Genomic DNA, 25,618 nt, shown 5'->3' on the forward strand with positions numbered 1-25,618 from the left:
GATTTCTATTTATATTGATGTTGGGCTACTGTATTCTCACTTTTCCATGGCTAGTACCCCCCGATACTAACCATAGTTTCATCAAAACAAGCAACCAACTCAACAAAAACAGAATCTGTCAAAAACAGACCAGTCTGTAGCAATCTGTATACTTCGTATACTTCTGGTACCTCAAAAATTCTGAAACATTACGACTGCCTGAGCAAAAGGCATATAAACCAGCAGCGAAAAGAATCAACTCAAAATCTCTTTCTGAATAAAAATGAAAAATCATCTCGTGAGCGAAAAGTTTCTGTCTTTTTCCAGCAGGATCAAACAACCATTACCAAGACTAGTCATAAAGGATTTGCTTGGCTCAAACACAAAAAGAAACACAAAAAACACAATCATAACAGAATTGTGATAGTGTGGACGCAAAAAAACAGAAACAAAAAGAAAGAAATTCATTGGGTTGCCTCCCAACAAGCGTTATTGTTTAACGCCCTTAGCTAGGCATAAGGCGATAGAATCACGTATCGTCGGCTTTGGTGCTCAAACCATAAGTGGCGTGATCACTTGTCATCTTAAGGTTTTCATCTTTCTTGCTAGATGATTCACCACTACTTTTAGGAACAAAAATAGACTTGGTTATTTTATTGTGGGAAAAATTTGGAGTATTCTGCACAGCGGCAAAAGCGGAACCCAAGTTGGTTATAACATCCTCTAGTTTGCCAATCCTAGCGGAATCATGACCTAGCTTTTCGTTAACTGTGGGTTCCTTATCCTTTAAATTTTTCAAAACCATTCCCACCTTGGATCCGTATTGAGTGATTTGATTGTGGATCTTTTTATCCAAATTCTCAATGAGTTCGATCGTAGCAACTTTATTTTCAATGACGTCCAGCCTACGCATCACATGTACCAGAGTTAAGGTAGTTCCATTAACCATGAGTGGGGGTGAGCCTACCAAATTTATTACAGTTCTGTAAGAATCAACGGTATGGCTACCCAAGAAATTTCCACCTACGATGGTGTCAAGAATATACCTATTCCAAGGAGAAACACCCACATAAAAACCGCGAAGCAGGACGGTAGTGGATTGCTTATGAGTAGATCTACTCTGAGCGTTCTAAATCCTATACCAAGCGTCCTTTAAGTTTTCTTCCTCAATTTGTTTCTCGGGAGTATCATTTGAAGTGGTGGACCTAGCCATGAGGACAGATAGACTATCCCACACAGACGAACAGAAAGCAAGCGAGAAAAAGGGCGAACGAAAAGGCAAACGAAAAAGGCAAATTGGTGAAGTGGGGGAGAGGAAAACGGGAGGCAACTAGCAAACAAAGTAAATGCAAGAGATGAGTTTGCGACACTTACTTGGATGAGTTCTTGACTTGATCCACCCCGGCAACGGCGCCAGAAATCCTTCTACTACTTCTCAAACAACAGCGCCAGAAATTGACACGTTGACGGAGACTTGCTTGCGTTGGTTTTTCCCTTGAAGAGGAAAGGGTGATGCAGCACAGGAGCAGTAAGTATTTCCCTCAGTTGAGAACCAAGGTATCAATCCAGTAGGAGAATCTCGTCAAGTCCAGAGTACCTGCACAAACACAAAGAGCTTGCACCCAACACTATAAAGGAGTTGTCAATCCCTTCAAGATTGATTGCAAAGTGAGATGTGAAGGCGGAAAGTGAAACAAAGAAAAAGTGTAAGGCTGAAAATATGGTGTGGAGTAGACCCGGGGGCCATAGTGTTCACTACAGGCTTCTCTCAAAATAGCAAATATCACGGTGGGTAAACAAATTACTGTCGAGCAATTGATAGAACCGCGCAAAGTCATGACGATATCTAAGGCAATGATCATATACATATAGGCATCACGTCCGAGACAAGTAGACCGATACTTTCTGCATCTACTACTATTACTCCACACATCGACCGCTATCCAGCATGGATCTAGTGTATTGAGTTCATGACGAACGGAGTAACGCCTTAAGCAAGATGACGTGATGTAGAGGGATAATCTCAAACCAATGATGAAAACCCCATATTTTTACCCTTGATGGCAACAACACGATGCGTGCCTCGCTACCCCTTCTGTCACTGGGTGAGGTCACCGCATGGTATGAACCCAAAACCAAGCACTTCTCCCATTGCAAGAATCATAGATCTAGTTGGCCAAACAAAACCCCCAACTCGAAGAGAATTACAAGGATATGAAATCATGCATAAGAGAGATCAGAAGAAACTCAAATAAGATTCATAGCTAATCTGACCATAAATCCACAATTCATCGGATCTCGACAAACACACCGCAAAAGAAGATTACATCGGATAGATCTCCATGAAGATCATGGAGAACTTTGTATTGAAGATCCAAGAGAGAGAAGAAGCCATCTAGCTACTAGTTATGGACCGTAGGTCTATGGTGAACTACTCACACATCATCAGAGAGGTCATGGTGTTGATGAAGAAGCCCTACGTATCTGAATCCCTCCTCCGGCAGGGCATCAGAATGTGCCCCAGATGGGATCTTGCGGTGACAGAAGCTTGCGGCGGCGGAAAAGTACTTTCGATGATCTCCTGATTTTTTCTGGGATTTTAGGGAATATATAGGCGCAAAACCTAGGGCAGAGGAGGTCCAGGGAGCCGACAAGCCAGGGAGGCCCGGCCTCCCCCCCTGGCGGGGGCTAGGGGGCTTGTGGGGTCCCTGGGGACCCCGTGCCTTTGTTCTCAAGTCTCCCGATCTTCTTCTGTTTCAGAAAAAATCTTTTCGGGGATTTTATTCCGTTTGGACTCCGTTTCAAATCTTCCTCTGAAAAAGGTCAAAAACACGGAAAAAACAGGAGCTAGCACTTGGCACTAAGTTAATTAGTTAGTCCCAAAAAAGATATAAAAGGCATACAAAACATCCAAAGTTTGACAAGATAATAGCATGAAACCATCAAAAAATATAGATACGTTGGAGACGTATCAGCGGGTGTGTCCACTCGACGGCTCTCCAGCCTCGCGTCCGGCGCGACCGAACCCAGGCGGGCTCTCCATAGAACCCGCCATGAAGATCTCAGCTACAGGATCACAGCTCTCGCACTCGGAAGAGACATCAGACTGATTTCACGCCGAGTCGAACGCGCCACGAAGTGATTCAGCGGGCTCGATTGCTGCAATTTGTGGAGATGATGCTTGGCTAGCCACCACGTGCTTCACCCATCGCTGGGGTCGTGAGCGATCGGATCGCTTGTGGCGACGAGAGGCAGGGAGAATATTCGACACCGGGGTCGATAGCTGCCGAAGGAGAACACCGCAGGAACTTGCACGGAAGTGTGTTGCCCCGCGGATCGGGAGGGCCTCAATGTCGAGAGGCGCTTCTTGAAGCCATGCCGAGTCATCGTCAATGAAGACGAGCGCGCCGAGACAGATCTAGCGGCCCAAGAACAAATCGCCGCCGGAAGACATGACGAAGAATGAAAATCGCAAACTGAATGAAAACCGCAAACTTGTCGGGAGTCGCTTAGACGCCTGCCCCATGGTGGGCGCCAACTCTCGTAGGAACGAACCTAACAGTAGAGGTGAGGGGTATGAAAGTAGAGGGCAGAGTCCTAGCTACGACAAGCTTGTACACACGATGTATGAGTTCAGGCCCCTCTCGTGAAGGTAACAACCCTACGTCTCAGTGCTCAGGAGCTCTTGCCGTATGGAGTGTGTGTTACAGGGGGTGCGTACCCTTGTGCCAGAGGGGAGGGGTGGCTTATATAGAGTGAGCTACCCCTCATCCAGGCCCAGGCAACCAAGGGTTCGAGCAATAAAGACAAAGGTGTGCGTTACTGATAACGTACGTAATAAATGTTACTTATGACGACCAGTCGAATGCCTGCTGGTTGGCCTACCTCGAGTGACTTCTGAACTTCTGCGATCGAATGGCTTTTAATTCTTCCGAGTGGAAGTCTCCCGCCGAGTGGAAGGAGAAAGTCTCCGAGTGGATGTTCTACCGAGTGACCCATGGCGAGTCAGTCGGAATCTTCTTTGAAATCTGTAAGTCCTTAATTTTGTGCCCTTGGGTAGGACATGTAGCTCAGGCCTATGACCCTACCCTAGGTACATATCCCCATCAGGGGCGCCCGCCTGGGTGAGGAGTAGGGAAAGCAGAGTGAAGGGGAGGATCGAGAGGGGCGGCGCGGCTACTCAGTTTTGCTCCAACCCTAGCGCATCCATGGAGCGGGGGACGAAACTGCAAGTGAGGAAGCCTTTTTTGGAAATGCAGGGGATGCCTACTTCGATGCTTACCCGACTCTACATCGTCTCAGAAGGACCAGTTAAACAGAAGCACCTGATTTTTTCACGGGAGTCGCTCCCCTCAAGGATAGTTGGCCCAGTTAGCTAGTAAACGGGATTACACGGATATCTGATGGCTGAAACAATTCAAAGACTAGATCTGATGACCAAAATTACTTAGTGCATGAGAGGGCTGGAAAGTGGTTCAGTTTTACTGTCCTTAATTTCTCGTACTTCCCACTTCCTCTTGTCGCACTTCAAGTTGGATGTCCTCAGTGTTATCCTCACTCTCCGGTACCATCAACCTTGTTACTCAGCCAACCGTAATTGGTCCTCGACTAAGAACCACCACATTTGTAGCTACATACTCCTCAACACCACCCGGTTAGGTCGAGGGACATCGTAGGAGAAGAAAGCTTCACGGTGGTGGCCTTATTATGTTGGACAAGGAGATAAGGTCACTCAGGAGGGACGAGTTGGGGAAATGGTCGGTTGTGTCCGCGTGGGCGATGATTAGGGAAAACAGAGTGAAGGGAAGGATCGAGAGGGGCGGCAACGCTACTCAGTTTTGCTCCAACCCAAGAGCATCCATGGAGCGGGGGACCAAAATAGAGGGGAGGGAACCTTTTTCCGGAAATCCACGGGAGGCCTACCTCAATGCTTTACCCGATGTTACATGGGCTCACAAGGCCCAATTAACCAAAAGCACCCGATTTTTCCATGGGAATAGCTCCCCTCAAGGACAGTTGGCCGAGTTACGTGGTAAAACGGGATTACACGGATATCTGACGACCGAAACGATTCAAAGACCAGTTCCGATGACCAAAATTACTTAGTGAATGAGAGGGCTGAAAAGTGATTCAGGTTTACTGTCCTTAATACAGTCTTAATTTTCTGCGAGAGATACCGTAACTCGTACTATCACTACTAGGAAAAAGCTTATAGGTAGAATATTACTTGTATCAGTTTAATAAGGCCGACGCTATTGTTATTAGTAGTAGTGCTGGGTGACGACAAGTGCTACTGCTAACCGTATTAGCAGTAGCGCTTGTTCTTGGCCAACACTCCTACTATTGTTGCCCATGCCCACCACTCCTTGCCCAACTTAGCAGTAGCGCTTGTTCCCAACACACGCTACTGCTAAGTCATACCATATCTTCTTCTTCCCCTCGCCCCTCTCACTCTCTCCCTCTTCACTCTCTCCCCATACTCCCTACGCCCACACTCGTCGGCCCGCCCCCGCACGCGCGGCCACCCCTCCCACGCCCGGTCGCCCTCCCCCTGCGGCCACCCTCCCCCACATCCCCCCCGTGGCTGCCCTCCCCCACATCCTGGCCCTTCCCACGCGGTCTCCCTTCCCCCACATCCCGGCCCTCCCGACGTGCTTCCCCATCCCGATCGTCCGCCGCCACTGTAGGTAGCCTCCCGTCCGCCACAGGTAGCCTCGAGTAGTTTTGCTTGTAGATGAGAAATTTTTAGGTATTGAATTTCCTAGGACTTCACTAATATAAATTTGCAGTAAAAAAATTAGGTATACAAATTTTTAGTAAAAAGGTTAGGTCTAGAAATTTTTAGTAAAAAAATTAGGTCTATTTGGACATGCGTGTATGTTATTGGAGGGAACATCTTCGAGTGGCCTATGTTTTAACGGGATGTTGATTCATTTCCGTTCTGACAAATTTCAAGCGCTCGATATCTCTTGTTTTTAGAAAAGGTCATGCCAAAATTTTTGAGGAAATATCGATTGCCCGTAATTTGGCAAAACATAGGCCATCCAGAGATTTTCATAATCATTTTCACATTTTCATTATCATTTTCCACTAGGATGAGTAATACTTATAGGGTTGACTTTCAGTATGTCGAAGCTCCTTGTGTGACTTTTTGTATGTTCTTGATGGAGGAATACCGATTGTTACCGTGGGGGTCACTTCCCCTTCTTCTCTTCTTGCGATATATACCTCGGTACAATGCGCAAGGAGAAAAGAAGAGTTGCGACCATCACCGACGGATGAAATAATGGTGTGAAGGAGAGAAGAAGAGGAGAAAGTGATCAGCCCCGACGGTCGGAATATCCGAGGAAGAATCTCGACAGTTGTCATGGTGGCCGCTTCCTCCTTCGTTCCCGTGTGCCAGAGATTTTGGTAATGCATGCGGGAACGAAGGATGAGCGGTCATCTCCGACGGTCAAAATAATAGTGTGAGAGAGTGTCCACCAACATACACCACCGTATTAGTGTGAGAGTGTGTGCACTATATACACCATGAGATATGAGAGTTTTTCAAGGAAGCCTCGACAAACCAAAGCTCAACCCATGCCGATTTTCCATATACATCAATAGTTGTCGTCGATTTTTGAATCATGAACACGGAAAATGTCATCTCACGACGAGGGGATCCCTGAGTGTGATTATTGCGGCAAAAATCGAGGTCTATGCGATCGCGAGCCTCACCTATGAAATGACAGGTTCTTCACCATCAAGCTTGATGAGACTTTTGTGTTGGAATTATGCCCTAGAGGCAATAATAATATAGTTATTATTATAATTCCTGTATCAAGATAATCGTTTATTATCCATGCTATAATTATATTGAATGAAGACTTATATACATGTGTGGATACATAGACAAAACACTGTCCCTAGCAAGCCTCTAGTTGGCTAGCCAGTTGATCAAAGATAGTCAGTGTCTTCTGATTATAAACAAGGTGTTGTTGCTTGATAACTGGATCACGTCATTAGGAGAATCACGTGATGGACTAGACCCAAACTAATAGACGTAGCATGTTGATCGTGTCATTTTGTTGCTACTGTTTTCTGCGTGTCAAGTATTTGTTCCTATGACCATGAGATCATATAACTCACTGACACCGGAGGAATACTTTGTGTGTATCAAACGTCGCAACGTAACTGGGTGACTATAAAGATGCTCTACAGGTATCTCCGAAGGTGTTCGTTGAGTTAGTATGGATCGAGACTGGGATTTGTCACTCCGTGTGACGGAGAGGTATCTCGGGGCCCACTCGATAATACAACATCACACACAAGCCTTGCAAGCAATGTGACTTAGTGTAAGTTGCGGGATCTTGTATTACGGAACGAGTAAAGAGACTTGCCGGTAAACGAGATTGAAATAGGTATACGGATACTAACGATCGAATCTCGGGCAAGTAACATACCGAAGGACAAAGGGAATGACATACGGGATTATATGAATCCTTGGCACTGAGGTTCAAATGATAAGATCTTCGTAGAATATGTAGGATCCAATATGGGCATCCAGGTCCCGCTATTGGATATTGACCGAGGAGTCTCTCGGGTCATGTCTACATAGTTCTCGAACCCGCAGGGTCTGCACACTTAAGGTTCGACGTTGTTTTATGCGTATTTGAGTTATATGGTTGGTTACCGAATGTTGTTCGGAGTCCCGGATGATATCACGGACGTCACGAGGGTTTCCAGAATGGTCCGGAAACGAAGATTGATATATAGGATGACCTCATTTGATTACCGGAAGGTTTTCGGAGTTACCGGGAATGACGAATGGGTTCCGGGAGTTCACCGGGGGGGCAACCCACCCCGGGGAAGCCCATAGGCCTTGGGGGTGGCACACCAGCCCTTAGTGGGCTGGTGGGATAGCCCAAGAAGGCCCTATGCGCCATAGGAAGAAAATCAAAGAGAAAAGAAAAAAAAAGAGGAGGTGGGAAAAGGGGGAAGGACTCCTCCTTCCAAACCTAGTTGGACTCGGTTTGGAAGGGGAGGGCTGCCCCCCTTGGCTCGGCCGAAACCCTTAGGGGTCCTTGGACCCCAAGGCAAGGCTCCCCCTCTTCCCCCTATATATACGGAGGTTTTAGGGCTGATTTGAGACGACTTTTCCACGGCAGCCCGACCACATACCTCCACGGTTTTTCCTCTAGATCGCGTTTCTGCGGAGCTCGGGCGGAGCCCTGCTGAGATAAGATCACCACCAACCTCCGGAGCACCGTCACGCTGCCGGAGAACTCTTCTACCTCTCCGTCTCTCTTGCTCGATCAAGAAGGCCGAGATCATCGTCGAGCTGTACGTGTGCTGAACGCGGAGGTGCCGTCCGTTCGGCACTAGATCGTGGGACTGATCGCAGGACGGTTCGCAGGGCGGATCGAGGGACGTGAGGATGTTCCACTACATCAACCGCGTTCACTAACGCTTCTGCTGTACGGTCTACAAGGGTACATAGATCACACATCCCCTCTCATAGATGGACATCACCATGATAGGTCTTCGTGCACGTAAGAAATTTTTTGTTTCCCATGCGACGTTCCCCAACATTTTGATGTTTTTACGATATGTAATGATGACCACTATTTTTGCTTCTTTGCTTTGTGTTTCTTTGCTTCAATGTGTAACTTCTGTTTTTTTACAATTCGACTAGTGCATCCCCTGCCATGCAAGACCGCATGTCTTGAAGAAGTTCGATTTCTAAGAAATGGAGAATATGGAGATGAACAGGGCTCACGTAAGGACTAAACATGGTATCACATTTCTGGTTACACTATACAATGCAATTAATCACTCACATTTTGGTTGCTCAACTTGAAAAGCTCTAGGCAAGGCATATGGATTTCACGAGGATATGAAAATAACCTTCGATATTCGTCCCGAAGATGATTATTGATGGTAATATCGACATTTGGGTGGATGCTGATATGCTTCCAGTCTTACCTCAATGTGAGTTTGACAACCATATTTGTTAATTGATAGGCATTGTTTATTTAAAAATAGTTGATGTTCATCCCTGCTTAACTTATTTATTTTTAATTGATAACCTATTTCTCTTCTTAAAAAAAACTCAAAAGACATTAGCCAATACCTACTAGAGTCATGGCTCCGATCTAACTTGGTTGGAGAAAACCCATCTCATGTCATTTATTGATGATGTTGATGATTATAACAACAATTATGAAGATATCGGCGAAAATTATTCGAAATAAGTGTCACTAGTGTCCGAGTTGAACCCTAATAATTTTCATGTAGGTGGCATGGTAAGATTAGTTTTTTACTATTGTGTCATTAATTAGTCCATCTTTTGCATACATAATTTTTTAAGCAAAACTAGGTTGCTAACTATGTTATTATTATGGTCTTCAACAAAAATTCCCACCAGAGGTTGTGCCTAATCTGATGACTATAGAAGGCCGTCATTTGAATGCTATCAGCTTACGGGCACAGTGGCCTATATGTTTTCGCAACGCATACTCACTTTCTAGAAGGGATGGACGCCTAAAAGTTAAAGGATTTGATAACTTAATGAAAAGCTGTCAACAACTACTTGACGGAGACGCGAAGGATTTGCGCATGCCACATGTAGGAGATAGGTGGATCTCTATTCTTCACAATGGAGAGAGTGGAGCTTACCTTTTTATGCTATTTTACCCAATAGAAAGTACTCCCTCCGTAAACTAATATAAAAGCGTTTAGATCACTTAAATAGTGATCTAAACGCTCTTATATTAGTTTACAGAGGGAGTAGTAGGTTCTACCTAAAAGAGAATAATATGTGCTAGCCAAGAGAGATGACTTTTTTAGTTTATGATTATTATGGTAATTTTCTGTTTTATAACATTCCAACTTGATATAATTAAGATGATAGCGTTGTAGCAGTAGCATGCATGTCGGCGTTACTCATAGCTAAGTATTCCACGCTACTGGTAAAGTTTTCTCTAATAGTGTATGATGCCCTTAACAACCCATGTAACAACTCTCCTTGGAAGCAAAACGTTTACTCCATTCATCCTCAACTTTGTCCCGGATAAGACGCCTCAAAGTTTACGACGTGTTTGCCGAGCGGCCGCTGGCTCGGTAGCATTCCGTAGCAACTTCTTTTTTGATATGTTTTTGTCCTAATCAAACATATTAGGAAATATTTAATCCTTCTAGTAAGAAAAAGACAAAGACCATACAACGTCTTTAAACAAAATTGCGAAAGCACATATACGAACAAGTGTGAACGCATTTAATTTGGATTCTAAATATTTTAAAAAGTCAAAGTCATAACTTTTGAAACGAACATCAAAATTAAGATCCGCTTTCACAATTGAAATCCTACTCTTCAAAACTAGATCCTACTTCCTCCATTCCTAAATATAAGTTTTTTTAGAGATTTCATCAGAAGACTACATACAGAGCAAAATGAGTGAATCAATAATCTAAAATATGTCTATATACATCCGTATATAGTCTTTTAGTGGAACCTCTAAAATGACTTATATTTAGGAACAGAGGGAGTATATGAGTATGTTTTGACAATTTTTTTTTTGTGCAATTTTGTCTGTGTTTTGTGCAACTGCCTAGTTATTGATGTGCAACTACGAAATAATCTATGTGCAATTTTCTCTCTATACATGGATGTGCAGTTTTCACTAATGAGATATCTCCGTAAACTAGCCGCCATCAAGTGAGATGTGCAACTTCGTGTGTTGCCCGGGCCAATTGCTTAGTAGTAAATGTACAACTTTTCCCACTAGTTGGAAGTGCATTTTGCACTGTTTGTTAACTCGGTCAACTACCAAACGGTGGATGTATAACTTAAACAACCGTCCCAACCAACTATCTAAGGGTCGTTGTGCAACTTTTCACCATACCCGTGAAATTGTAGTTTTCATTCCTAGCACCCTTTCCTGTCCACCCCAGCTACTGAGGTGTGCATCTTTAGGGTCTCACTGTAGACAACTTTTGTCCACCCTCATGGTCTTACGAATGTACAACTTTTCACCATCCAACAAATCCATGTCGGTGAGATGTGCAAGTTTATTTGTTGTCCTGGCCAACTACCTAACAGACTGTGTGCAACTTTTCTATTGCCCTCACCAACTAAAACTACATACCCACAAGTATGGATGGAAAGGAGTTGCCCATTGAGTACTAGGAAGTTAGCTGAAACTACATATTAAGTTGCACATATAGCTGAAACTACATATTAAGTTGCACATATAGCTGATAAGGCAGGTGGGGCATGGTATGAAAGTAATGAAAAACTATATCATCCATAAATAGGGAAGAGAATGGTTGTACATCGATTACTAGGCAATTGGTCGGATAATAGACTAGTTACGCATCACTCAAAAATGATTGTCATGGTTTGTAGGGGGCAAATCTCATAAGAATTTCGGTCATGCAACTTGAAAAATGATTTTGAAAAAAATTGCACCATGTTGTATTAAAATTGCACGATATAGTAATATAGTTGCACCATATAACACCAAAATTGACATAAGTTTTTTTCGTTAAAAGATATTAAGCGGGATCTAGTTTTAAAGATCTCGTCCCAAAGATTTCAATGATGAAAACAAATCTGAATTCCGAGGTATGATTTGAAAAATATGATTAAAAAAATGTAAATCCGAATAAATGCACATGCATATCTAATACGGCCACGTCATGAATCTTTACCTAATAATAAAGAGGCTATCGCTTCCGTCGGAAAACCCACCGAGGTGATTTTACAAAAAAACCCTTACTGTTTATGACATTAAACTCGTAGTATATATTAAATGTTTTTTAAAACACTTATATCTTTTAAACTGTAACATATTATATATGGAATTTGATTAGAAAAATATGTAGAATTTAAATATGATATTATTTTATCTGTTAAACGTTTAATAAAAATACTATCTAGGGTGCAATCTTAATAAATAAGTCATTATTCGTCTTTCTTTCATACCGGTACTCATCTGGGTTGGGGATGAACACGTCAACAAAATCAGGATTAGAGATGAAACTGAAGGTAACTTGACTGATTCTTTGTACGTATTAAATCTACATGCAAGCCGTGTTAAAATAGAAGACCTGTGAAATTTTGAACTGCATTTTTGTAAGATAAGACCATCTTTATTTGTGTCGTAACTACAAATTCTCAGATTATAGACCATTTTTTATAAATTAAGAGCATGTGGTATTTCTTTCTCCCGTTACAACGCATGAGCCCTTTTGCTAGTAAAGATAAAATTTAAACCACAAAACTACATGCATGTGTGTGTGGGAGGGCCGGCTGCTTCTTTCCAAATAGTGCGTACACACTCTTTAGGTTTCACGCAAAGTTTAAAGCTTGAATCTCAACAAATGTGCACTCTACATTTGCAGTGTCGCTCGAACACAAACGCTGCCTCCAAGCGCCCGACCTGCGCGTCAATCACGCCCCTCCTCCATTTCCACCTCGGCCACTTTGCACACCCTGTCGCGCCTGCCTTTCGCCTCCCTCGAGGCCACGCCGTTTTCACCATCCACTCATCCCTCGACCTCCTCTCATCCGACCGTCAGCCGCGAGTTACCCGTCCCACGCGGCCACCATTCGAGTCGAGCGCGGCCGCTTGCGTCCCGTGCCCACTGCCAGTAAAGACGACGGCCAGTCCACGCGCTGTCGTCCTCTCCTCCGCCACAAGCAACCGCGTGGGAAAGGAAGTCATCGCCTCACCCCCAACCCCGCCGCAGTCCACAACCACCACCACCACCACCACCACTACCACCCGAAGCCGCGTGTGGAGAGGTGGAAACCTCGTCCAGATCGGAGCCAGCCGCAGACCCCCGTGGGAAGGCCGTCTTCCCGCGAACCTGCGTGCCCACGGTGCGCCAGCGATGGCCGAGGACGGCGAGGAGAAGCTGCTCGCCACGGTCCAGCACATCGTGCAGACGCTCGGCAGCAGCGACACCATGACGGAGGACATCCTCAAGGTCTTCTCCAACTACGACGGCCGCCTCTCGCTCGACAAGATCTACGCCGCGCGCGGCGCCGTCGCGGCGGCGGCGGGCGGCGGCGGCGGCGGCGGGGGAGGGGAGCGCTCGATGCCGGCGTCGCCGCCGCTGCCCCCGCCGCCCGCTGTCGCGGCGCCGGGCTCGTCCGCGAGGCCGCCCGTCACGTCCATGGAGCGGACCGTGCGCACGCTCGACCGCCAGATCTCGCAGTTCGTCACCATGGACAGGCTGATTTGGGCCGACTCGGGGGACGCCGACGCCTTCCTCGAGGCCGTCGACGACCTCATCGGCACCGTGCAGGAGCTGGATGCCGCGGGGACCAACCGCGTCCTGCTCGACCGGGCCGATGAGCTGCTCAGCCGGTGCATGGCGCGGCTGGAGGACGAGTTCCGGGCGCTCATCGAGCGCCCCGACGACGCGGCCCCCTCGGCGCCGGGCGGCTTCGCGTCCGACGGGAGCGACGACGAGGACTTCTACGGCGGCGAGGACGGCTACGGCGACGAGCCCATCCCGATCGCCAAGCCCGTCACCGACTACGACGTCGTCATCGACGCGCTCTCGCCGGGCTCGATTGCCAACGTGCACCAGATCTCGCGCCGGATGGTGGACGCTGGCTTCGGCCGGGAGTGCGCCGAGGCCTACGCCGCCGCACGACGCGGCTTCGTCGACGAGAGCGTTGCGCGTCTCGGCGTCCGGCCGCGTACCGCCGAAGAGGTCCATGCGTCGCCCTGGGAGGAGCTGGAGTTCGACATCGCCCGCTGGATCCCAGCCTTCAACATGGTCTTCCGCATTCTGATTCCCAGCGAGCGCCGCCTATGCGACCGCGTCTTCGACGGTCTCGCCCCCTTCGGCGACCTCGCCTTTATAGCTGCTGTGCGCACTCAGGCACTGCAGCTCATATCATTCGGCGACGCCATTTCTTCCTCCAGCCGCTCGCCTGAGCGCCTCTTCCGAGTTGTGGACATGTATGAGGCTGTGCGGGACATCCTCCCGGACCTTGACCCTGTGTTCTCCGACCCTTACTCTGCTGCACTCCGTGCAGAGGTCTCTGCCGTGTGCAACACCCTCGGTTCCTCAATCAAAGGTATATTCATGGAATTGGAAAATCTCATCCGCCGAGATCCTGCCCGGGTTGCCACCCCTGGTGGTGGTATACACCCCATCACTCGGTACGTCATGAACTATCTCCGAGCCGCATGCGGTTCACGACAGACATTGGAAGAGGTGATGGAAGGTGACCTTAGTGCTGGTGGTAGAGCTGCTGCTTCCGTGGACCCCGACCGCCCCACGTCTTCACTTGCTGTGCACATCGCATGGATCATGGATGTTCTTCACAAGAATTTGGATACAAAATCTAAGATTTACCGAGATCCATCACTAGCTTGCATCTTCTTGATGAACAATGGCAAGTACATTATCCAAAAAGTCAATGATAGCGAGCTAGGTGTTCTACTTGGCGATGACTGGATCAAGCAGTTGTCAACTAGAGTGCGTCGCTGGAGCATGGATTATCAGCGTTCAACATGGGGCAAGGTTACAACCGTGCTGCAGATTGGTGGTTCAGGCGTTGGTGCACTCCCAGCCAAGGCAATGCTGCAGAAATTGCGGATGTTTAATACCTACTTTGAGGAGATCTATGCAGTACAATCAGAATGGATGGTAGCCGATGATCAGTTGCGAATGGACGTTAGGTCAGCAGTGGAGGATTCAGTAATGCCAGCATATGCGGCTTTGATTGCCAGGTTAAAATCAGCTCCAGAAACCGGACGTGACTTGTACATCAAGTACACCCCAGAAGATGTCGAGGCACATATCCAGCACTTGTTTGAAGGAGCAGCAAAGTGATCACTTAATCAGTACCTTGTGGTTCCGTTGATAATCTATTATTCTTTGGGTTTGTGAAGTTGCTGGCAGGGATCTTGCTGCATATCCGTGCCTCAGTCATGGTGATATTCTTACCTCAACCTTGTATTGCTGTATCATTTGTATGTTGTCCTCCATGAAGAAATTATGGAGTTTGGCAACTGGTGTACATGCTTATGATTGTCTAGGTGTGTGTATGTCAACTAGTAAGCTGATTATTTTGTAAGAAAAGTAGGGTCCCATTTTGGTTCCAACTACTCCTTCAGTTTAACCACACAATTGTATTATGTGCGAATTTCAACATTTATTTTACAACTTCATGTGCTCATACATCTCAAAAGAATTGCTCTATTATGATCTTGTGGAAGATCTAATTCTGTGGTTGGCAAAGATATGTCCACATCTTGAAATCAATGGCATACCTAAACATGCCATTATCACTTTATCACTACAAGTCTATAACGTTATCAGCAAAGAGATGCAGATAAAGTGGTGGACTCTTTTCGTGCCAGGTGAGTCCGTAAACATGAGCCTCGTCATAAATCTCTGTCGTTGTTGTTTAGAATGTAGACTGGTTGCATCTTCTAGCAATGTTCTGTGGAAATGGGCAGTCTAGTCTCAGGTGCATTGGACTGTGTGTTTCACTTCACAGATTTCATTTTGTATCTGAAGTATCAAGCTGTGGCTGTTTTTTTTCCATTGAATGATTGATGCTCTTTTGTAAGCTGGTATCCCCGATCCTCCGTTTATATTTTGCTTTTGCTTTCAGATTCATAATAACTTCCATTAAAAACTGGTTAACGCCATATTTTGTCAAAACTGATGTAGCGAGGTACTTCAGTGTGCAGTGTACCCTTTTTCAAAATTCATATGGTACCCAGTAACTTCCATGAAAAAAATATAGATGCCACAGAATGCCTTGTTCACAGGTCCACTTGTGTTAATGGTCGTTGCTGATGTGCAGTTGTTAGGATATCATTTTAGACCTATCATAGACACATTTCCGGTGCAGTTGCGAGCAGTCAAATACACAACTGTAATTATATACTCTCTCCGTCCGGAATTACTTGTCGCTTAAACTGATGTATCTAGCACTAAAATACGTCTAGATACATCCGTTTGAGCGACAGGTAATTCCGGACGGATGAAGTATTATATTTGTCCATTGGATGACTATATAGGTTCAGTGTTAAGTAATTTTCATTGCCCATGAAATATATTTTGTTCGTCGGTTAGGGCATGATGCTGTTATGGCCTAGGACAGTGAGCAAATACATGTCCGTTTTCACTAAATTTGCTAGTTAATGTTATCCTATATTATTTGTGTCTGCTTGTTTACGTTTACCATCTCAGTTTTCTCTGCTTAATGAAATTTCTCATTGTAACTTCCTTCTGGAATCATTTTTGTTTGCTTACTGATGTATCTTTTGCATGATGTATGCTCTTTGTCTACCGTGCGTAAAAGATGGGGTCTGATTTCCCTCTCATGTCTGCGATAGTGAGCAGACGTTGGAGCTTCTAGAAAACTTGGAACTGCCCCGAATTGATTAAATCTCCCATATTACAGTTGAATTGAGTTAAAAGGGTATGCAGTTCAACAGTATTCTGGATTTTTAACTTGCAACTGCTGGGAATTGGTTAAATTTTCCCCTAACACTGTTGAATTGAGTTAAAAGGTGTACAGAGCAACAGTATCATGTATTTTTACTTGCAAAACACCCTCTCCCTGAGGTATCTGATTCAGTGTTAGGTTTACTTTTCGAGTAACACATCGCGAGTTTTTATATCTAGTGTGGATAATTGGTCATGTTCCCTGTTCCCTAACTGTAGATTTAGGAATACAAAATTTATGTCTTATTTCCATTGCAGATGATTGGACATGCTCCCATCATCCTGAGTCCCATGTACTTGGACTTGTAGGTTCCTGAATCCCATGTACTTGGACTTGTAGGTTCATGCATGTAAGTTGATTTGAACCAAGTGTCTCCTTTGAAACTCTAGAGCACCCAAAGTGATGCCGAATAGCATAGAAGGCCAGAAGGTAGTTATTGTGCAGCCTCGGCCTCAGCCTAATCTACCGGAAATTACAATTCGTGGTAATGCAGCGCTCTATCAGGTTGTGTTTATTAATGCTAATTACTCCTGGAAGTTGCTTGCTGAGTTGCTGTAGTGATCCATAATCTGGACAACCTAGTGAATCTCAATATTAGAACCTGTCAGAAGTGAGAATTACTAGTAGATCTGAAAATTCAGGTATCCAGTAACCATATGCCATAAGCCCATAACCTATGTGATGGCAGTTTCGGCTGTCCCATTATCTTATCTACTACTGGTTGCAGCGCACACTTCACTGGTGCTGCTGGAATCACTTAGGTGTGGTGCACATTGGTTGCATTAGGTTGGCACGTTGTACTCAAGAAGGATCCTGTGCACACAGTCTTTCTCTGAAGAGGCAATATTGCATATAAATTTTTGTCATCAGGTCCCCACTTGTGCCGTCTTGATGAGCAAAGAGAGGTACCTTCAGATGGCTGGGGCTTGTTGGCTTAAGGCCGTGTAAGACGGAAGGTTTGCTGATGGTCCAGGAGAAGCTACAAGATCGTGGGAGGATCCCCCATCGACGAGTTTTTGCCCCTATAACCATGACCAAGGTAAATGGTTTTACTTTTACAACAGTTATTGGTAAATGCCCCTATAACTATGAACCTTGTTTGCTCGACTGAAGATCTGTTTGCTTAAGGTAGAAACGGGGAGTTTGCGTTCTGCACTATGTTGGATGCAGAGGGCATTTGGACTGCTGCTAGCTGTGTAGAATGAGGAGCTTTGCTGGTGCTCGTTTAGTTGATTGTTATTGCCATGCCTTGATTTCATTCCGTAAATGTTACTAGGTCATTGAACAATCTCTTATGATTTAAAATATAAAAAAAAACTTAGTGGCTTCGCCCGGGTTTGAACCGGAGACCTTCAGTGTGTTAGACTGACGTGATAACCAACTACACCACGAAACCGTTTTGTGCTTAGTCCTATTTCATACTACTTGGATACATAATAACCAATCCTGGGTGTCCCAGGCCAGAAGTAGATCCTACCCTCATGATCGGGTTACAAGCTATTTCAACTTCCTGTATTAGTGGGGACTGATTGTATTGTACACAACATATGAACTGCGAAGCAATGAAATGGAAAATTTCTATTGTTGCAGTGTACCTTATTTCAGAATTCAGATGGTACCCAGTAACTTCCATGAAAGAAAATTATATGCCACAGAATGGCTTGGTCACACAGGTCTATTTATGTTCAACTGTGGTTGTTGATGTGCAGTTATTAGGATATCATTTAGGCGTATCATAGACATGTGTCTGGTGCAGCTGTCAGCAGTCAAATATACAACTGTTATACTTGTCCAGTGCATGACAGTATAGGTTCAATGTTGAGTAATTTTTATTTCCCGTGAAATAAATTATGTTCGTCGGCTAGGGCATGATACTGTTATGGCCTAGGACTAGGAATAGTCATACAGTGAGCACATGCATGTCCCCTTTTCACTAAATTTTCTACTAGTTAAGTCATCATATATTATTTATGTCTGCTAGTTTACGTTTACTGTCTCAGTTTTCTCTGCTTAATTTTTGTTTGTTTGTTTACTAATAGCAAAGCAGGTCAGAAGGTTGTGTCCTTTCTTTGTTTACTGATAGCAAAGAGGGCTGGAATCATTTTTGTTTGTTTACTGATGTTTCTTTTACATGATATATGTCCTTTGTCGATCATGAGTAAAAGATGGGGCCTGGTTTCCCTCACGTCGGCGATAGTGAGCGGAGTTGGAGCTTCTAGAAAACTTGCAACTGCTGGGAACTGATTAAACGCGTATGCCGCTCAACAGTGTTCTGGATTTTCTTCTTCTTCTTCTTATAGAACTCCTTGTTCCTGATCAACTGGTAACTGTAGGTTCAACTTTCGAGTAACACCATGCGAGTTTTTATTTCCACTGCAGATCATTGCACATGATCCTTCTTTCCTAACTGTAGGCTTATGAGTGCAAACTATATGTTTTATTTTCACTGCAGATAATTGGAGATGCTCCTGTCATCCTCAGTGCCTTGTACTGGGGATTGTAGGTTCATGCATGAAAGTTGACCTGAACTAAGTGTCCCCTTCGAAACCCTAGGGCTCTCAGAGTGATGCTGATTAGCAAAGAGGGTCAGAAGGTAGTATCCAGCCCTCGGCCTCGGCCTCGACTACCAGACGTCACCGTTCCTGGTACTGCAGTGCTCTACCAGGTTGCGTTTAGTAATGCTAATTACTCCTGGAAGTTGCTTACTGACTTGCTGCAGTGATCCATAATCTGGACAGCTCAGTGAATCTCAATGTTGACACCTCTCAGAACTAGTAGATCTCAAATTTCATTATTTGGATCCAGTAACCATATGCCATAATCCCATAACCTATCTCATGGCAGTATGACTGTCTCTAGTTGCAGTGCACATTTCGCTGATGCTGCTGGAATCACTCATGCGCCGCACTTTGTTGGATTCAGTTGGGATGAATTTTGTGTATAAATTCTCTCCTTGAACATGCAATATCGCATATAAATTCTAGCCATGCCATCTTGATGAGCAAAGGGGGTGGTGCCTGAGAGAGGCTCAGCATTCTAAAGTTGGCTTGCTTTGCTTCTGTTGACAGGGCTATCGGGTTGCGAGTGGACCAAAGTAATCTTTGAATCTGACGCCTCAAGCGTGGTGCGAGCTCTGAGCAGCAACGATTATAACAAGTCGGCGATTCGTGTCCTGGTGAAGGAGGCGAAGAGGCAGCACATGTAAATTTTGATAACTTCCATTTTGCATTCAGCCGCAGGCGTAGTAATTCTGTAGCTCATGAACTTGCAGGGTTAGTCTGAAGACTCAATTCTGTGAGGGCTTTGGTCCCAGCGGTGTAATGAACATGGTCGCCAGCGAGTCCGTGTTAGGTTAGGATCTGGCACAAGGCGTACCGACGAATGCTCGCTGATGAGGATTACTCAAGCTGTAAGCTACATATTCTTCTGCTTGAGATACCTGGGAGATCATGGGAGCATCCCCCATTGATGAATGTTCGTCCCTACAATGCTAAAACCATGGCTAAGGTAATTTTTTTTGCAGCAGTTGATGATACAGGCATCCATGGATGTTGTTTGCTTAAGGTAGAAATGGGAAGTCTGCATTCTGCACCACGTGGAATGCACATAGCAGATGGCATTTGGACCGCTGCTGTGTACAATGAGGAGCTTTGTCTGTTAAAAAGAGAAAAAAAAAAGACATATGGCTTCGCCCGGGTTCGAACCGGAGACCTTCAGTGTGTTAGACTGACGTGATAACCAACTACACCACGAAACCGTTGTTGATTATTTTCCTATATTTCGCTATAAGTAGAAGTACCAACGTACTAAACGGAACCATAGCGGGGCTGCGGTGGCTGTGCTGTACTGTACTACACAACATACGAACTGCGAAGCGATGAACTGAAAAATGTCTATTTGAATCAGGTCCAACTAGGAACTAGACATGTCAACATCTACGATGCAAAGGTCAACATCACGTCAGTGCTGCTCTTCCCCGCGCCGGCCTACTGCCGGTACCTGCTAGACACGGCGGTCGCCATTGTTCGCTCCAGCCTACTGCCGGTACCTGCTAGACACGGCAGTCGTCATTGTTCGCTCCGGCGCGGGCGCCCCGGCACCATCGTCGCCGTGCCACACGTCCTGGGCGCCGGGCACGGCTGCGTTCAGCCCGCCCTGGTCCTGCTGCTTCATGATGAGCACCGAGTAGGGCGTGTCGAAGTCGGACGACGCGAGCAGGTCGCCGATGACGCCCAGTTCGGGGCACTCGCTCCAGTCCGACAGCCCGTTGGCCGACATCACCGGGTACCACCTGTGCCGCATGCCCACGATCACCAGGTCGTAGCCGGCCTTGTCCAGCCCCCTCAGCACCTCCACGATCTTCTCCATGTCGCCCACCAGCTCCTCCTGCACCTGCAGGTTCATGTACTTGCTCCGCGCCGACAGCGACTTCACCTCCTCGATGGCCTTGTTGTCCACCCGCCGGTCCGCCGGGTCGTCCTTGATGCCCCGGGTCGGCAGGAACCGGATCACCGCCGCCTTTGAGCCTGGGTGCCGCGCCATGCGCGTCACGTACGCCAGGGCCTCGCGGTCGTCGCCGCCGCCGAAGAAGAGCGCCGCCACGGCCGCGTGGAACCCGAGGCCGCTCGGGCGGCCGCCGGACGACGACGACACCGAGTGGTCTTGCATGATGAAAGCGCTCAGGCCCACGCTCCCGGCGTTGCGGTCGACGAAGACCCCGACGGAGCACGGCGCGACCTCCAGCACCTTGCGGTTCACCACGCGGAGCCCCATGGCGGCGCGCATGCCTCCGGCGAGCATGTGGCGCTTGTGGTAGTGGAGGAGGATGAGCGACGTGCGCTTGTCTACGGCCAGGCGGCACACCTCGTCGTGCATGGAGGAGTAGGGAGAGATGGTGGTGAAGGATTGCATGGACACGGCGCCCTCCGGATGCCGCTGCTCGTACTGGAGGAAGGCGTTGATGATGCGGTCCGAGTCGGTGGACTGCGCGTTGGCCGACGACGTCGGGCCGATCCTGGACGAGGCGCTCCGGCGGAGCTTGTGGGGTATGAACACCGGCGCGGAGCGGCCGGCAATCTCGACGAGCTGGAGGAGGCAGAGGGCGACGGGCGTGTTCGGCGTGGCGTACGACGCCTCGAGCAGCGAGAGCGTGCCCTGGACGTGGGACTCGTCGTGGATGCACGCCAGGATCCGCAGGTCGGCGTCCGCCTTGAGGTGCTGCACCGTGCGCCGCTTGTACACAGCGTAGCGCCGCGCCGGGTCGTACAGCAAGCTCGCCACCGGCACCGACACCGCCGTGAGCGCCACCGACGAAAACACCAGCGCGCTGAACATGTGCTTGTCGATCAGCTGCCCGTGCAACCGAAATCAGTCTTGCATGTCAGTACTCAGTACGCACCGGATCGTGACTAGCGAGATGATGATCGCAACGATAGATTCAGGTAAGGTGGTCACCTTGTTGGTGAGGAAGAAGCTGAAGGTGATGACCTCGACGATGCCCTTGGAGTTCATGAAGAGGCTGAGCGACACGGCGTCCAGCGCCGGGATCTCAAGCAACAGCGACGACGCCAGGACGCCGGCGAACTTCCCGAACCACCCAAGGAGCAGGACCAACTGCAGCCTCCCCCAGTGTACCTCCCACATGTCGGTGCTGAGCCCGGTCATGGTGTAGTAGAGCGGCAGGATCAGCCCGGTCACCATTGCCTCGATCTTCTCGCCGAGCGCCGTGCCCAGCGGCGGCCCGTCGGGGATCGCCAGCCCCAACATGAGCGCGCCGTGGAACGAGTTGGTGCCGATGATGTCGCTGTAGAGCCCCACCAGGAGCACGATGAGGAGGAAGAAGAAGACGTACGCCTCGTCCACCGGGCTGCCCGCCGGCGTGCGCTCGATCACCAGGAGCGCGATCGGGCGCACGACCAGCAGTATGAAGGCGACGAGCGCCGCCACCGAGATGAACGCCCAGAGCGACGTGGCGGGGGACACGAGGTACGCCTCGGCGAGCACGTATCCCACCATGATGAGCCATGCGATGCCGTCCGTGGTCATGGACGCCGACATGGCGATGCGGCCGAGGTCCGAGTTGAGAAGGCTGAGCTCAGACAGGATCGGCGAGAGCACCGCGAAGGACGTGACCGAGAGCGTGGCCGTGAGCGCGAACAGGAACGTGAACCGCATCGACATGTCCTCCTCCTCGGACAGAGCGTCGCCGGAACATCCCGCCGCCGTCAGGGCTAGCGCGAGGAGGAAGCCGGAGAGGCCGATCGTGACGCCCTTCTTGCCGGACCGGACGGCTTGCATCGGGTCCATCCGCACGCCGATCAGAAAGATGACGTACATGAGGCCGAACGTCGCCACCGTGTTCAGCACCGGCTCCCCCCTCGCCGGGAACACCAGCTGCTTGAACCCCTCGTAGCGACACAGCAGCGACGGGCCAAGTATAATGCCGCCCTGAAATCAACGCCAAAATGAACAAACACTTTCTCCATCGATCTCATTCTCGATCCACATCCACCGCAAGAGATCGATTCAAGCCCATGATCTTGTCAAATTATAGAGCGTACCATGATCTCGGACACGACGCGGGGCTGCTTGAGCGGCTTGAAGACGAAGTAAAGGACGCGGGTGACGGAGACGATGAGGACGAGCTGTACGCCGAGGAGGGGCAGCGACGACGACAGCGGGCTGCCGCCCTGGAAGATGTTCCGGCTGGTGCCCGTGGTCTGCGGCACGACATAGCAGTCGACCTTGTCCATCTCATCAATTCCTCCGGCTCGGCGCTGTTGGCAGTGGCGCCGTCGCCGCGCGCACCCGTGGTTCCTCTTGCCCGACGCCTGTGGCCTCGTCAAGCTGTTTCATCCATGGCGGTTTGCATGGTGGGTGTGAGGAGCGATGGTGAGGGGATGCGGAGGAGGCGAATACCAGATAAAATAATGACATGTCAAAAAAGCTTCAGAACATGATAGCCTTGAGAATATATCGAGCTCAGCTTGTTTAGTTGGATTCTTGTGGCTAGGAACTGCCAACTTAGTGATTCTTCGATCTAGGCGAGTGTCCAAGAATAGCAATTAAGCTAAACCTGAACGGTCAAGAACAACATTGATGCATGTCATGCAATCTTCTCTCAAAGAACACAAAATGGTCTTGCTAAAAGCTAAGTCAGAGATTTTCTATGCCCAAATCTATGGCTCGAAACTACTCCCTCAGTACGTTTTTTAACACTATACTAATATCAAAAATCGTCTTACATTATGAAATGGATGGAGTACAAAATACTACTCCCTTCGTTTCCTAAATGTAAGATCTTTTCGAGATTTCACTATAAACTATACACGCAAATTAAATAAATGTACACTTTAAAATATGTCGTTATTAGATATGTTGGGATATTGAGTTAATTACAGAAAACATCGACATTGAAGGCTAGGGATGCAGAAACCACACTTCTTTGCAATTGTGCCCAAAATCACTAATTCTCATGCTATTTTTTTTTGCAGAAAACACAAGTCGCTCGGTTCGGCCCTTTTAAGTATGATTATGACATGTGGGGTAAGTTTTTATCGACGTGGCGACATTGTTCACCCGACAGAGCCGTTTCACGCCACGCTCCGGGCGGGTTCGATATAACCCTTGTCTCCTTCCCTTGCCACGCTCTTCTCCCTATCTCTTTCCCTCCTCCGCGCCCTCTCCTCTCCTCTTAGACATGTCTACGACGAGCGGCGACGGTGACTGTGGCGGCCCTGCTGGCGGCGGAGAAGAAGTGGAGGCGGATCTCTGCGACAGCTCAAACCCCGACGCCCCTTCGGACACCAGCCCGAGCCCCGAGCAGTCGCTCGAATTCGCCGCGGCTAGATCTTGGGCTAGGGTCGTGAAAGAGAATCCAACAGAAAGCCACTAGTGGGGCTCGTCATTCGACGACGTCTAGTAAGTTTCCATCTGCATTGGACCTAGTTTTGAATGATCTCTAGGGTTAGGGTTCGGCTTATTCGAATTTGGGCACTATGCGTTGTTAATTAGATATGTTGGCATTGTTAGAGTAGTCAATGAGCTAGCTAATTAGAGTAGTGAGAATTTGTTGGAGTAGTCAATATGTTGTTAATTAGATATTTTCAGTTAAGTCACTGTCTTATATTCAGTCAAGGCAGTGTTCAATATTTAGTTAAGTGTTAATCAGAACAAAAATCTTTGAACTTTCATACTAATTGTTGTGTTTTCTTCCAGTGTAGTTTGGATGATGCTGTGTGGGAAGTTAGAATGCACTTCCATGATAGAGACAACTTGGAGAGATCAATCTGCCTTTCAGACATCACTTTATTGCAATTTGGTAGCACTAATATATAGAGAGGGATATGGGCTAAATGATTACATTTACTTTGTGAATGATCCTGGTGTGGGTGTTGCAGGATTGGAAGAAGTTTGTGATGATGACAAGGTGGATGAAATGCTTGATCATATTGCTAATAAAGCTCACACTGTAGTTAACTTGACAGTGATTAGGGCCACTGATCCGAGACCTACAGATTTGAATTCAGGCTATGTTTATGAGAAGGAGGTTCCTTTGAGTCAAATAGGAGAGAAACGTGTCCATGAAGTCAATCCTTCTGGTGTTCTGTTCAGATCACCAGAAAAATGCAAGGAACAGAAAGCAGCCATAGCCACTACAGTTCTTCTCCACACAACAAAGCACAAACTAGGGTGTAGCTTTAGTTGCTGCTATGGAGCAGGATGAACATAATGAGTTGGAGATATTAGTGGAGCTTAAGAGGAGATTTTTTTTTGCCAATTTAGGAAACATAAGAAGGCAACTAAGCATGTTCAAATGGTTAGGCAAAAACTACCAGTTCTTCTAACTGAAGATGATCCAGATGTGGATGGAGATGAGGACTTTCTTAAGAGGCTTAATGAGATGAGGAGGGAGATAGAGGACCCACTCCTTCATTTTGAAGGAGACACACATGTGGATGAAGTGTATGGAGAAGAAGAGGAAGAGGAGTAGGTTGAGGAAGAGCCAGAGGAGCAGGTAGAGTAGCAACATGAACCAACAGAGGGAGCATCAAAGAAGAAAAATAAATAGAAAAGGGCCAAACAAGAGGTCACATGCTAGCTTGGAGCAAAGGTTTGAGCATGTGTGGGTGCCATCATCAGATGAGGAGCCAGATGTAGGTGATTTGA

At 47.3% G+C, this 25,618-nt stretch overlaps 2 protein-coding genes and 2 non-coding genes across 4 annotated transcripts; 1 reads left to right on the plus strand and 3 right to left on the minus strand.

Moving 5' to 3' along the window:
- The first annotated feature begins 12,468 nt into the window (after window positions 1-12,468).
- LOC123444855 (exocyst complex component EXO70B1-like) lies at window positions 12,469-15,168 on the plus strand. Its single transcript, XM_045121720.1, has one exon. It carries the CDS (start codon window positions 12,859-12,861, stop codon window positions 14,818-14,820), a length of 1,962 nt encoding a protein of 653 aa, XP_044977655.1. The 5' UTR covers window positions 12,469-12,858; the 3' UTR covers window positions 14,821-15,168.
- Window positions 15,169-17,772: 2,604 nt separating this feature from the next.
- Window positions 17,773-17,846, minus strand: TRNAV-AAC. The gene has a single exon. It is a non-coding gene; the product is annotated as a tRNA-Val (tRNA).
- Window positions 17,847-20,133: 2,287 nt separating this feature from the next.
- Window positions 20,134-20,207, minus strand: TRNAV-AAC. The gene has a single exon. It is a non-coding gene; the product is annotated as a tRNA-Val (tRNA).
- A 121-nt stretch (window positions 20,208-20,328) lies between these two features.
- Window positions 20,329-23,202, minus strand: LOC123414149 (cation/H(+) antiporter 15-like). Its single transcript, XM_045106641.1, has 4 exons — window positions 23,011-23,202; window positions 21,905-22,897; window positions 21,140-21,799; window positions 20,329-20,842 (listed from the first exon to the last, which is right to left on the minus strand). Exons 1-4 carry the CDS (start codon window positions 23,200-23,202, stop codon window positions 20,486-20,488), a joined length of 2,202 nt encoding a protein of 733 aa, XP_044962576.1. The 3' UTR covers window positions 20,329-20,485.
- Between the last annotated feature and the right edge of the window lie 2,416 nt (window positions 23,203-25,618).

This window comes from Hordeum vulgare, chromosome 1H (assembly GCF_904849725.1).
Source record: "Hordeum vulgare subsp. vulgare chromosome 1H, MorexV3_pseudomolecules_assembly, whole genome shotgun sequence".
Lineage (NCBI taxonomy): Eukaryota > Viridiplantae > Streptophyta > Magnoliopsida > Poales > Poaceae > Hordeum > Hordeum vulgare.